The following is a 14,850-nucleotide window of genomic DNA, read 5'->3' on the forward strand; positions in this document are numbered from 1 at the left end:
CAGAAAAATATGCTATTGAATCAACGGCATTTCTGCCAAAGGCATAAAAATTATTGATTCTGAAGCATATGCTACAGAATTTGTAAAATATTTTATAGATTTTATAGCCTATGCTTCAGAATCAATAATTTTTATGCCTTTGGCAGAAATGCCGTTGATTCAACACCATATTTTTCTGAGTGTAGGCCATTGAGCTAGGCTCCTATAGTCACAAGTGGAACCCCTAAAAATCAGAGTAGCATTAACTAGGATTCCTACACTCAGAAAAATATGCTATTGAATCAACGGCATTTCTGCCAAAGGCATAAAAATTATTGATTCTGAAGCATATGCTACAGAATATAATATTTTAAAAATTCTATATGCTTCAGAATCAATAATTTTTATGCCTTTAGCAGAAATGCTGTTGATTCAAAAGCATATTTTTCTCAGTGTAGTTATTACGGCAAGGAATTTTTTGGGATAACTAGGAATCCTAATTAATGTTACTCTGATTTTTAGTGGGTTCCTCTCGTGATTATAGGAACCTACCATAATCTGCTAAGCATTTTTTTCAGTGTATTAATTATTGTCGTTATTAATTATTTCGAGTTGTGTTGAAGTAAATATCAGTCGTCAGTTATCTAGTCATCGTCGTCGTTGATAAATTCAGCGTTGGTTCGTTTACTTATTGTTCGAATCTTAATTGTTTGGTCACCATTTCCCCGATGATTTTTTTGATCAGAATTTCCCTTTGGAGTTAAGATAAATTAAGTGTTCGAATAATATGGACTATTTTTATTAATGATTCTAAAAAGATTTTACCATTATAAACTATTCAAATTTCAAGACTAATACACTGATTTTAATCTAAGGATCACGAGTTAACAATTCAAAATCTATTATCCGTATCGCAATTGTAGATAAATATCTCTTCGGAATTTTGTTAAACTTAACCAAAAAGCAAGATTACTTCATCTCTGATCTTTATGGTCGTAGTCGTCGTTGTCGAAGAATGTTAATATCCCCCTCGCAAATACCGCAACAAACATCGAGCATCGTTGAACTAGTTGCTATTTCATTTCCTAACATAATGGCCTAATCCCTGAAACGTTGGGTAATGTTACTTACTATATATTTCGCAGTAGGTATATGCATTGGCATATTTGCTCTGCTCTCAAGTATACATACAGTGATAGAAAGAAAGCAAAAAAAAAAAAAGAATTCGCATTCTGAATCACAAGTGTATGGTTTTCCCTTTGGAAGAATGTGGGTGTATTGTGTATCGATTGGCGGCATAAAGTGCATAAACATCGTGGTTTAGTGTGGCAGATTGGAGAGACCGCTTATTCGTTCGATGTAACTATTATATTCGTGAGTTGGTCTTTCTCTCTCTCTCTCTCTCACTCTCTCGAACTCGCCCACGTGTTTCCGCCCTCATGGTGCGTGTACAGTTGACCATAACATGAGACATATAAAAAAAAAAAGAGTCTGCACAAAACACGACGATATGTGCTGCGAACTCGGTCTCATCAAAAAAATTTTTTTCCCTTCACGCATCTTTTCCCATATATACATTTGTATTAACTATACCATGATGATATGGGGAAAGTAGGAAAACCATTATTTTTTTTATGACCATATACAGAAATTAGGTTTTAGATGAATCCATTCACTTTAGATAAGTTGAGAGATAAAACCAAGTGCCGAGCAATGTTGGAATTTAAACACATAAATAAATATAGTTCGAGAAAAAAAAAGCAGATTTTTCGTTTAAAATTCTTGTGCGACTCGAATTGTATATTTCTAAGTACTCTCTCTCTATCTCTCTGTGAGTCACTTGCGATGAAATTATAATTTATTTAGGCCAATGTAAAAAATTAAACCCACTTTAAAAAGAAGGTTATTCTGAATCTTTTATCAAAAAAAAGATTTTTCCAAAATAGTTTCAGATTAAATAGTAGTGGCATTTGTGAAACGAAAAATATCGAATTTCACTCTCAATTTCAGTTTTTCGAAGAATGTATTATTATATAAGGGTAAAAGGAGGATAAAAAAAAAGAAGATCATTGGGATAATAATGTTGAGCGCCATCTGATGTGTTGGCGTAAGGATGCGTTACAGGGCCGTGAAGATTCAAAAGGTGTGCTCGAGGGGTGTAACCGGATACAAGTGACGAATAATAGAACTGACGACCTTGTCCGATAAAACGTCACATTACACGAAGGCGCCTTATATATAAAGAACAAATTCGAAATATTTTCTCCAAACAATGAATTTTAACTAAAATTATTTTTTCCAAACACCTCAAGTTCCTGAGTTCAAAAAGCTTTGTTTCTGAATTTGAATTAGTAATCAATAGAAAAAATTGTTATATAATAATTTTTAGATACAAAAAATTATTAAATAATTTTTTTTTGAGATACAAAAACACAGTTGATTTCAATGAGAAAAAGTCAGCCCTATTTGAAAAAAAAAAAAATTCCAAATCATAAATCTCCCTGGTGCATTATTATGAACTCTCGGCAAATAAGAACCGAGCAAATAAGCAAACATCAATATTTGGTCACGGATATTTAAGTTTTGAATGAGGAGGGGAAAATTATGAAGTTAGCTTGGCAAAAAAGAATAAAAAAAACACATTTCGACTGGTGAATGCATTAAAAAAAAAAAATAAAAAAATAAAATAAAGTTTCGTCAAAGGGTGAATTTAACCCTATTGTATTCATGATGGGGTTGCACATGTAATGCTTAACGAGAAGAATAGTCATAAATTAAGTGCAATTCACGAAGACAATTTTAATCGACCGCCTTATGGGCTGGCGTTTGTTTATTAATGCGTTTTCGCCATGCGTCGACCTTGATTTATGGCACCCTCACGTATATATATATAAATAAATATATATATATATATGGGAACGGGTGCTAATGTATGGTGATTTATATATACGCGACGATAAGGAGCTTCGGGTCCAAAAGTCCAGTTACTTTTATGCACTTGTCTATGCAAAAAAAAAAACCCTATTGTTTAATCGATTAAAAAACCGCGTGTCCTACATTCTTCGAATTATTATTAATTATTTATCTTCCAATAGAAATTTATTTAAAAAAAAAAATTTAATTTTTCCATAAATGTAGAAATTTTCCTACCAGGGCCATAGTAGGGAATGTAACGCCACACCTGATCAGGGCCAAATCAGGGCGACCAGAAAATGTGCGGATTTCCTAATCAGGGCCACATCAGTCGCGGCTATTCCCTAATAGGACAGCCTGTTCAGGCCCCGATCTGGGCCCTGGCAAAATTTCTGCACGGAAATTCCATACACACAAAAAACAAATACTGAAACCGTTAACATCTTAAAAGCAAAATGCCTGAAAACTAACGTAATTTTGATATTAAAACTAGATTAGGTCAATTTTAGGACTTAAAATCATACACTTAGGGCTGAAATTCAGTAAAAATGGTTCTAATGTTAACGGTTTTAGTCAAAAGTGAACTGAAAGTAAGTATTATTTTTTAGTGTGTATGAGAATATCAAATATTATTTTTTCTAAATGTTCTTCATTTTGGAATAATTAAATAAATAATATTCAAATAATAAAATAAAAATAATTAATAAAAAAAGTAACTAACGATCATAGGGTAAAAATAGAGTTATATATTAGAAAGTGAAACAAGAAGTTGATATTCTATTAAACATATATATTGAAGAAAATAGATTGATGCTGTAAATATTATTCAAATAAATTCAATTATTTTTATAATATGAAATGATAATAATTAAATTAACCCACAGTGGTGGTGGAAGCGACTTGATAATTCAAAGTTGTCCTGACAGAGGCCCTCAGGCGTCGGTTTCACTATACATATATATATATATATATATATATATATATATATATATATACACGAAGGGAGAAAATCAATGAGGTTACTGACAGGATAGAGATTTATGTCCAAGTCTACAAAAGTTCATCATCGCATAAGTATCAAAAAAAAAGAAGAAAGAGACGGATCCGGTTTTTCTTCATTTTTCTTTTTTTCAATTCGCCACTTGATAGTCAATAAATTTTCTGCATAAACGACAGAAATTCTTTTGACATACGGATTTCAGAAAAGAAGAGATTAAGAGAGGGCGAAAGAAAGAGATTATGAAAAATGATGGAACTGAAAGAAGATTAAAAAGGGACTAAAAAACCAAATCAGTAATGTAAAACGAAAAACTAGTAATTTTACTAAAAAAAAAAAATAAAATAATTTCAATAATAAAATAAAAATTTTTTTTCTAATAGGAAATTGAAGAAAATTATCATACATTTGTCGTCTTCAATAAGGTAATATAAATTCAATAAGGTGCGAAAATTCACATCGACATTGGCAAAAGGCAATGTACCGTTTATGCAGAACATTTTGTATAAATCTCAGGTGTATTGAATATCGTGTGTGTATACAATAAGAATGTAAAGGAAGCCAAAAGGCGCGCCTGCTCTCTCGAGAGCGCAAGTGATGGACGCGAACTCTCCTTTGCAAAACGACCTCGTATATAAAAAAAAAAAAAAAAAAAAAAAACAACTGAATGTGTCAGTTATTCTTTAGTTACGCCAGAGAGACAGTAATATCGCGAAGAAAATTACTAATCCCAGTTTTGATTGACCTTCTCAAAAAAACCTTCGACCCTTTTTTCCCCCAAAATTTTTTCCCTAAAAAAAAAACAATACAAATTAAACTGTCTACTTTTTTTACCAAAACCCTTCATATAATTTTTGACGAAATTACAGTGTAATTAAAAATGTTGAAATTGGCAAGCATGCGGAGCGTTAATAATTAAGCGAATTATAAGAAAGATATAAACCCTTTTTGGATTTTTTTTTTATCAATATATATATATAGAAAAACTTGCTAGTTCAATTTGTTGTCAAATTAAATCAGAGGCAAATTGAATAAGAATTCACAAAAGGGTGAATGAATCACCTCAAACGAATTTGAAAATTCAATTACAATTTAATACACGTTTGAAGTTTCTCTGGCGAAAAAGAGAGATTTTATTTTATGTCAAATATATTTTTTTTTCCCCAACCTATTTTTCGTTTCTCTGCGATTTTAAATTGGAAAATTTAATTACGGGAATTAAAATTTTTTACTAGTTGAAAAATTTTATATATAAATATATTTTTTTTTTTTTTAATTTTTAAACTGCCTCCGAGGGAAATAAATATTTATTTGTATCAAATAAGTATTAAGTCAAATTAAATATGATATTTGTTTGAAATACAGAAATTATTAGTTCAAATTTTAATTAATTTAAATACAAAAATTATTTGATTCAAGTAAATATTTATTTGATAAGGGTCAATCAATTATTTGAATCAACTAAATATTTATTTGATAAGGTCAATCAATTATTTTAATCAAGTAAATATTTATTTGATAAGGGTCAACCAATTATTTGAATCAAATAAATTTTTTTTCAGTGTAATTCCGATTATTTTAATTAGATAAAAGAAGAAATAAATAAATAAAGAAGAAAAATATTTTTTTCGACGAAATGTATTTACACCCCCCTCAAGGCGTTTATAACGGGGATTAAAAATACGCGATAAGAGTTTATAAATTTTCGCGCGTTGTTACAAAACAATTATATAAGATATGAAGGGAACAGTTAATTGGATTATAGGATACTTTGCATATATAGGATATAACGGCGGATATATATATATATATATATATATATATATATATATATATATATATATATATATATATGAAGTTTATATCATCATATAAGAGCATAAAAGCAAGGAACTGAGTTACACAATACAAACATAGAAATGCACAGGAAGGACTATACTGGCATTATCCATCAATGCTCAGCGATTCGGTTAAGGATAATATGGTTGGACCACCGCGGGGGCAACACACAGTAAGAGAGAGAGTTTACTGAGAGACACGATGAAAACGCGCATTAATCAGAGTTCCCAACGTTTCAAACCGTGTATATAACGTGCGCTTAGATGAACTGCCAGCTTCTTTGCGCTCACGAGAAATCGTTCTTATATACATATATATATATATATATATATATATATTGTTCTCTCGCGAATGAAGTTTTAATTTCTGTTTCAGAGAAGTGAATTATGAATTTGAATTCTCAAGTGACTGTCGATGACTCTATTTCTCCTTATAATACTTCATATAACATAACGCACAACTTCGCATATTACTCAATATATATATATATATATTGTCGATGAGAAATTTCAAAGATTTATTATTATTAGGTTTATCCATTTTTCATGTACACTTGATGTGTACCTCAAGAGTTCAATAAATACTTTTTGATAAATTGAAAAGTTCAAGTACCATGTAATATATCATATGCGCAAATGGAAAAACGAAAAAAAAATATACATTTCTAATACAATACTGGGAAAATAAAACTGAACTTAGCCATTTTAAATTTGTTGCAATTTTCACTAATTTTTAGTAAAACAATAATTTAATTTAGTTTTTTTTACTTATGTAGTGAAAAATGACTAATAATTAGTAAGAAAAAAATGTTACTAATTTTTTAATAATAAAATACTAAATAAAATACCTACTAATGGTATTTACTAATTTTTTAGTAAAATATTACTATATTTGATTTAGTACTATTTTTGTACTAAAGTTTAAGAAATAATGAACTAATTATTAATAAAAAAAAAAAAATGCAGCTTCATACTAATTTTTATTGCTAAATGTTACTATTTTCTTTAGTAATATTTTTATTACTAAATTATTTTTTATTTATTAATTATATAATTATTAGTAACATTTAGCGATAAATAACTAATAATTAGTAAAAATATTAACTAATTTTTAATAAAATATTACTATATGATTTAACAATATTTTTTATTTAAGTTTTCTACTAATTTTTAGTTATTTATAACTAAAATTTAAAAAAAATTAATAAATGAAATATTTGACTAAAAAATAGTAAAAATTTCTACTAATTATTAGACATATTTATCTAAAACTTCAGTAAAAAAATAGGTATTACTAAATGAACTCTCTAAATCTGAATTAGTACAAATGGTTACTAATTTGAATTAGTGACTCACTTTTTGCTTCTGAATTAGTAAAATTTTACTAACAATTAGTAAAATTTAACTAATTCAGAAACAAAAAATTAGTCACTACTTGAAATTAGTAAACATTTTCACTAATTCAGATTTAGAGAGAACATTAGTAATAATATCAGTAATATGTTTATGTTTTCAAATAAATAAATATTAAAAATATTAGTAATATTTTTTACTAAAAATTAGAGAATAAATTACTACTAATTATTTGTCATTTTTCACTAAAACAGTACTAAAAAAATAGTAATAATTCCAATAGTAATATTTTCCTAAATATTAGTGAAAATTACTAATTCTTATAATAATTTTTTACTAAAACTTTAGTAAAAAATATTTCTAAATCAAATAGTAATATTTTACTAAAAATTAAAATTGAAAAATTTATTCTAATTTTCAGTAATTTTTCCCTAAATAATAATAAATAGATAAATTATAAATACAACAAAAATTTAGTAATAAAAATATTACTAAATCAAACACTAACATTTTACTATAAAAATTAGTAAATATATTCACTAATTTTTAGTGAAATATTACTATTTGATTAAGTAATATTTTTATTACTAAAGTTTTAGTGAAAAATAACTAATAAATAATAAAAAATATTTTTTAGTACAATATATTTGATTTAGTACTACTATTTTTTTTTACTAAAGTTTTAGTAAATTTTACCATTTCATATATTTTTTTTACCAAAAATTTTAGTAAAAAAAATATTTAAAAAATAGTGGAAATTTTAATTAATTTTTAGTAAAATATTACTATTTACTCCAGTAATAATTTGTTACTAAAAATTTACTAATTTAAATTTAATGAGTAGTACTGGAAAAATTCTATATCGAATCACTTCTATCAAATCAGAAAAACAAAATACTACCAAAAATTACTGAAACCAAAAACAAAAATAACAAATTCTTTCAACTTCGTAAAAAAACAAACTAACATTGAGGAAATGTTATAACGAGGCAAAGCTATTGAGGTGATTATACTCTGTTTAACAAGAACTTCTCTCGCGATTGATCGATAATATAAAATCAAAGTTCGCGCAAACTTTCGGTTTCTCTTTTCGTGTATATATATATATATGGCGTGGTTTTCCGACAAATAAAATTGATTTCAAACGAGAGTGTGTGTCGCGCGCTCGCGCAAAGGATGACGACGACGACGCGACCTGATAGTTAACGGCGATAAAACCGGTCGCATGTCGATCTACAGGTCACGGCTATATGTATATGTGTATGTGACACTCTTGTTTTATAGGGCGATGACGTCATACTCCAGGTAACCTACGAGAAAACGAGCATATAAAATGCATCCGGTGGGTGTGTCGCTCCCATACCCTTTTGTGACTCTGCTTGGCGCTAGGAGCGACGAGGTCCATTATAAAACGCCGGTGTGTTTAAACGCCACACTAAACAGACGTGCACGAAAGGGAAGGTAAATATATTTTTGCCAAGAGGTAAATATCCGATTGTATTACGCCGCCTCGTCCTTCTAGATCAAATACGTAGTCACGTAGTACTGATTGTTCCGCCACAGTAATTTTAAAAACAAGAGTTTTTCGCGCCGCCTATAGGTGTCGTGCTTCGTGCTGCTTGCTGAACTGTCATTATGTTGTTCTGTGCGTTCCGCGCAACATCGCGTTAAAATAACGAAAACGATAATGTCATCTTCATCAGAGAAAAGTTCACCAAGAGACCGTCAGGAACATCGCCGCAAAAAGAGGAAGCATTCTTCATCGAAAGTATTTCGACAAAAAATGAAAAAACTCGAAAAAAAGATGAAAAAATTGAAGCGTTCTCATCGATATCGTGAAAGCAGTACGTCATCCTCGGCATCTACCTCCAGCTCAGCGTCAAACAGCAGTCGCAACACTGAAAAGGTAACTAGAAGCCCTTCCCGAAGTTTTTCCCGAAGCCTATCTCGAAGTCCTCGCAATGAACGTGGTCCGAGAGACACGTCAAATGTCAGAGGCGAAAGGAGTCTGAGTCGTGATCAACAAGACCGCGACCGTGAATTCAGACATTCCAGAAATATTAGTGAAAAGCGTCTCCCGCGAGGAACGCTACACAAGAAAACTGGAAATGGTGAGAACAATGAGCACGATCCGAGAGACGTGTCACGTTCTAAAAAAACTCGATCTAGGTCCATATCAAAAACACCTGAAAATGCGACAAAAAAGGTTAACCCAAGCGACGCCGGGGCTGAGTCGGTAACAAACGGAGACAGCTTTCTAAAATTGTTAGGAGAGGGCGCGCAAGAGGAAATTCAATTTAGTGCACCAATCCACAATTCAATTGCGGAAATGTGGTCAAAAATTTTGAAAGTCGGTTTGCCCAAGGAAAGCATTAAAGACCTAATTAAAAAATATCCTATCGCAGAAAATTGCCAAATGATGGGTGCGCCTCGATTAAATGCGGAAATAAAAACCGGAATGAGTACTACCGCACTGAAAAAAGATACATATCAAGTATTAGCTCAAAATAAACTCAGTGCTTCCATCAGTGCTCTCGGAAATGTACTTCATCAAATTTTAGATGCAAATAAAGGCGAGAAGGAACTAAATTCAGGTACTTTGGCCTTGATTTTTACTACTCTTTGCGACGCAGGTAAAATTATGACCGACTTGCAACACGACCTGTCAATAACTCGCAGGAGTTTTATAATACCTTCCTTCAGTTTAATACTAAAAAAGATTGCTGAAGAATCGAACGTCGACACATCGTTGTTCGGCGAAAATTTTGCAGAAAAATTAAAATCTGCCAAAGAAGTTGAAAAATCAACAAAAGAAATTTCGAAAAATCCAGCATCACAGACTTCAACAAGGGCCAGTCATCAGAACAGGGACAAGGCTGCCGGATATTCGTCATCAAAAAATTTAAACTGGAGAGGCCCCTCCAAAAAATCATACTCGAGCTTGAAGAGGGGGGGCCAGGGATATCGCAGCAGTCGGAGCCAGACATCGAGACGAGGGAAGAATTAGTGGTAAGTAAAACCGCAGGTCGCCTGCGATTTTTTAGTAAAGAGTGGGGGAAAGTGACAACCGACCGATCAATTCTTGAATGCGTTAAAGGTTACAAAATACCCTTTGACGACATACCCACTCAAACACAACGTCCATCAGAGCCTGAACTCTCGATTGAGGAAAATGCAAGGACAGCTCAGGCTATCCTTCAACTCCAAAAAATAAGTGCGGTGGCTCCTTGCAAGCCATGTAAGGGAGAATTTTTGTCATCACATTTTTTAAGAGAAAAATCTAGTGGCGAGGATCGCTTCATTCTTAATTTAAAAAAATTAAACAAGTTTATAACGACCTCCCACTTTAAAATCGAAGACATGAAAACTGCCTTACGGCTTATAAACCGAGGCTCCTTCATGGCTGTAATGGATTTGAAGGATGCTTATCTCATGGTCCCTATTACAAACGAACATCAAAAATTCCTCCGTTTCTCATTTCGAAATGTCGATTACGAATTTAAATGTTTGCCTTTTGGTCTTTGCACTGCACCGTTTGTGTTCACTAAACTCCTCAAACCGGTAGTGCAAAAACTAAGAAGCCAAGGTATCATTCTAGTCATATACTTAGACGACGTATTAATTATTGCTAAAACCGAAGCCGAATGCAGGCAAAATATTTTCATAGTTCGAACTTTGCTGGAATCACTTGGCTTTATAATCAGCGAAAGTAAAAGTCAGTTAATTCCATCACAAACTTGTATTTTTTTAGGACTGGTTATCGACAGTAAAAATTTTTGCTTAGAACTAACTGAAAAAAAACGGAAGTCTATCTCTCAGTTAGTTAACAGATTTGTAATAAACAAAGTTTGTAAAATACAGGAATTGGCACAATTGATTGGCGTTTTAGTTGCTGCGTGTCCCGCAGTTCAATACGGTTGGCTGTATACGAAGAGGTTAGAGCGTGAAAAATACTTAGCATTAGATAATTCAAACAATAATTACAATGCTCGAATAACTCTTTCTAATTTAATACAGTCAGACCTAGAATGGTGGGCGCACAAAGCAAAGAAATCGTCTCACCCAATTCGCGAATTTAAATTTACCAAAGAGATTTTTAGCGACGCATCCTTGACTGGCTGGGGAGCTTTCTGTGAGGGTGAGAAAGCTAGGGGACTGTGGAGCATCGAAGAGCAGAAACTTCACATAAATGCACTGGAATTAAAAGCAGCATTTATGGGCCTGAAGTGTTTTGCTAAACAAAACAATAATTGTGAGATCCTTCTACGCATGGATAACACGACATCCATAGCATACGTAAATAGAATGGGAGGAATACAGTACCCCCGATTAACACAACTTGCCCGCGAGATTTGGGAATGGTGCGAAGTTAGAAATCTATGGATATTTTCTTCGTACATTCCATCCAAAGAAAATAAGGACGCTGACGAATTATCCAGAACCCTCCCTCAAGAGACTGAGTGGGAATTGGCTGACTGGGCATTCAAAAAAATTGAAAAAAGATTTGGAACATTTGAAATTGATTTATTCGCATCAAGCGTTAACGCTAAATGCAAAAAATACGTATCATGGCTAAGAGACCCCGATTCCGTTACCATAGACGCATTCACCATGAAATGGGGTTGTCACTTTTTCTACGCTTTCCCTCCTTTTGCACTATTACTAAGAGTTGTACAAAAAATTCAAATTGATAAAGCAGAAGGTGTTGTGGTGGTGCCTGATTGGCCTACTCAACCCTGGTACCCACTTCTAATGTCACTAGCTGTCGAAAAATCCATTGTTTTCAAACCTAATAAAAGTCTTTTATCTTCTCCTCACAGGAAAACGCACCCGCTTCACCAATCGCTTTCCCTGGTAGCGATACTCTTATCCGGGAAGCGTTCATGAAAAAAGGAGCATCTCAGGAGGCCGCTGAAATGATGTTAAATTCCCTGTCACCAAAGACTATACAACAATATAGCAAACCCATCAAACTTTGGTGGGAATTCTGCCAAAGAAATAATCTCGACATTTTTTGCGACTCAACTCCAGCTGCCTTACAATTCTTCACTGAGACTGCGAGAACCACTCGCTCATATAGTACGCTGAACGTTTACCGATCAGCAGTATCTCTGCTAATGGACAATAAAATCGGCAAAGATCCCAGCATCACTAGATTTTTTAAAGGCGTACACACGACCAAACCATCACAGTCTAGGTACGATGCGACCTGGGACCCTCAACTTGTTCTTCAATATTTGTCAACCTTGTATCCAAACGATACCTTAACCTTGGAAAAGTTGACCATGAAGTTAACGACTCTTCTATCTCTCATCACGGCTCAAAGAATCCAAACATTGAAGGCGATCCGTTTAGAAAATATTAATCTAGAGAGAGAACCTATCCAAATCAAAATTACAGACCGACTGAAGACAACAGGCAGAACGAGATACCAACCGCTCCTTGAAATACCCTCGTTTGAAAATCAACCGGAATTGTGTGCAGCAGGAGTACTTCGCACTTATATACAAAAAACGGAAAAAATAAGAAAAGGCGACAAAACCAAGGGTTACCTCTTGCTCACATATAAAAAACCCCACCAGGCCGCGACAACAGCAAGCATAAGTCGATGGATCAAAGATACACTCAATAAGAGTGGTATCAATACCGACATCTTCACAGCCTACAGCACTAGGCACGCATCGACATCAGCCGCAGCAAGACGTGGGATTAATATTGAAATTATAAGGAAAGCAGCGGGATGGACCGCTAATTCTTCAGTATTTGGAAGATTTTACAATCGTCCGTTAATACAGTCAGAATCGTTCGCAGCAGCCGTCATTCAAAACTGAAAAATTATATTACCCTTGAATTTTTTATTTTTCTATTCCTAATGTCTTATTTCTCTCAAGCACTATAAGTTTTTCTTCCAATAAACTAAACTTTTGTTCATCACTCGTTGAATGATATTGTTGCTATAATAAATATAATAACACAAAATCGCTCCACGCTTTAAACATCTACGTATTTGATCTAGAAGGACGAGGCGGCGTAATACAATTAAATGATTGAACGAACTTACCTTAAGTGATGTTCAATCGCAATTGTATAAGCCGCCTCGTCCGAATAGATCACACCCACCCAACCCAAAAAGAATAAACAGGTAAACCAATTCATTAACCCCTAAGCGATTTTGTTCAACTTTAAAATATAATGGCAGTTCAGCAAGCAGCACGAAGCACGACACCTATAGGCGGCGCGAAAAACTCTTGTTTTTAAAATTACTGTGGCGGAACAATCAGTACTACGTGACTACGTATTTGATCTATTCGGACGAGGCGGCTTATACAATTGCGATTGAACATCACTTAAGGTAAGTTCGTTCAATCATTTAATTATATTCGTCATTTTTTTTTTTTTTTTTCATCATTACCCGAAATGCCAACATTGGCCCAGTATTGTCCCGAGAAGTACGACAAACGTTACTGGGCCAGTATTGGCACCGGTTTGGCAAAAATTTTAATTTGCCAAAATTGGAGCGAATTTTAATCCGTTACAGTGCTATACCGATTTTCAGAAATTTTAATTTGACAAACTAGTGTAGAAATTGCCCTATCGGGGCCCTAGTAGGGAATATAACGCCACACCTAATCAGGGCCAAATCAGAGCGACCAGAACATGTGGATTTCCTAATCAGGGCCACATCAGGCGCGGCGTTTCATTCCCTAATAGGGCAGTCTGTTCCGGCCCCGATCTGGGCCTTGGCAAAAATTCTACTTGGCGATTCGCCATCGAATTTCGTCCCATTAATGGCGTAAAAATGGCAAAAGTTTTGAATTTTTTAACAGAAAATTCTTTTTGCCAATGCAAAAATGAATCTCGGCTTAATAAAGGCGCAACGACGGCTAGATTAAGGCCTGGTTTGGCCCCGATCGGATTCACTGTTTCCACCAGGTCAGGGCCAGGTTAGCGAATTTATAAACGGGAAAAGAAATGCTCTGGATGTATTTTGCAAAATAAACTCTTAAGGTTATTGAATTAGATTGAAAAATACCGATTTTCAGAAATTTTAATTTTGTCAAACTAGTGTAGAAATTACCCTATCGGGGCCCTTGTAGGAAATGAAACGCCTCACCTAATCAGGGCCAAATTAGGGCGACCAGAACATGTGGATTTTCTAATCAGGGCCACATCAGGCGCAGCTATTCCCTAATATGGCAGCCTGTTCCGGCCCCGATCTGGGCCCTGGCAATAATTCTACTTTAACGTCAAATCTCGTCCCATTAATGGCGTAAAAATGGCAAAAGTTTTGAATTTTTTACAGCAAATTCTTTTTGCCAATGCAAAAATGAATCTCGGCTTAATAAAGGCGCAACGACGGCTATACCAGGGCCTGGTTTGGCCCCGATCGGGTTCCCTGTTTCAGCCAGGTCAGAGCCAGTTTAGGGAATTTATGAACGCGGGAAAAGAAAAAGAAGATATTGTCAGAAAATTCAAATGCAATAAAGATATGAAAAAGAAACTAGAAAAATTCACTTCCGTTGCCGCACTGTTGTAATTTAAAAACCAAATAATAAATAAACAAAACGATTGACGAAATATGTATATATATAAAGTTTTGTGGTTAACTGTCTAGAAAGTGAAGCATATAGGTGTGAGTTTGTGATTACTGTCAAAGCGTTTTACATATGTTTCTATTATGTAAGAGAGACAAGAATAAAGATGTAAATAGTTCCACATGCCTGTCGTGTAAACGCAATACCTTGCAAATTGCCTGTAATATCGCGTCCA

At 33.4% G+C, this 14,850-nt stretch overlaps 2 protein-coding genes across 2 annotated transcripts in view; one reads left to right on the forward strand and one right to left on the reverse strand.

Annotated features, from left to right (window-relative positions):
• The window catches only part of LOC127282032 (uncharacterized), a 347,280-nt gene that overhangs the window by 290,986 nt on the left and 41,444 nt on the right, over positions 1–14,850 (reverse strand). The window lies entirely within an intron of this gene.
• Positions 8,547–12,040, forward strand: LOC127282033 (uncharacterized). Its single transcript, XM_051306105.1, has 2 exons — positions 8,547–10,089; positions 11,901–12,040. Exon 1 carries the CDS (start codon positions 8,768–8,770, stop codon positions 10,085–10,087), a length of 1,320 nt encoding a protein of 439 aa, XP_051162062.1. The 5' UTR covers positions 8,547–8,767; the 3' UTR covers positions 10,088–10,089; positions 11,901–12,040.

Source organism: Leptopilina boulardi, unplaced genomic scaffold, assembly GCF_019393585.1.
Source record: "Leptopilina boulardi isolate dan_hultmark-lab unplaced genomic scaffold, ZJU_Lbou_2.1 LbouV2_278, whole genome shotgun sequence".
Lineage (NCBI taxonomy): Eukaryota > Metazoa > Arthropoda > Insecta > Hymenoptera > Figitidae > Leptopilina > Leptopilina boulardi.

Bases quoted from the DNA above. Each gene is read 5' to 3' on its own strand.
- LOC127282033 (XM_051306105.1), top strand. From the start codon at position 8,768: ATGTCATCTTCATCAGAGAAAAGTTCACCAAGAGACCGTCAGGAACAT.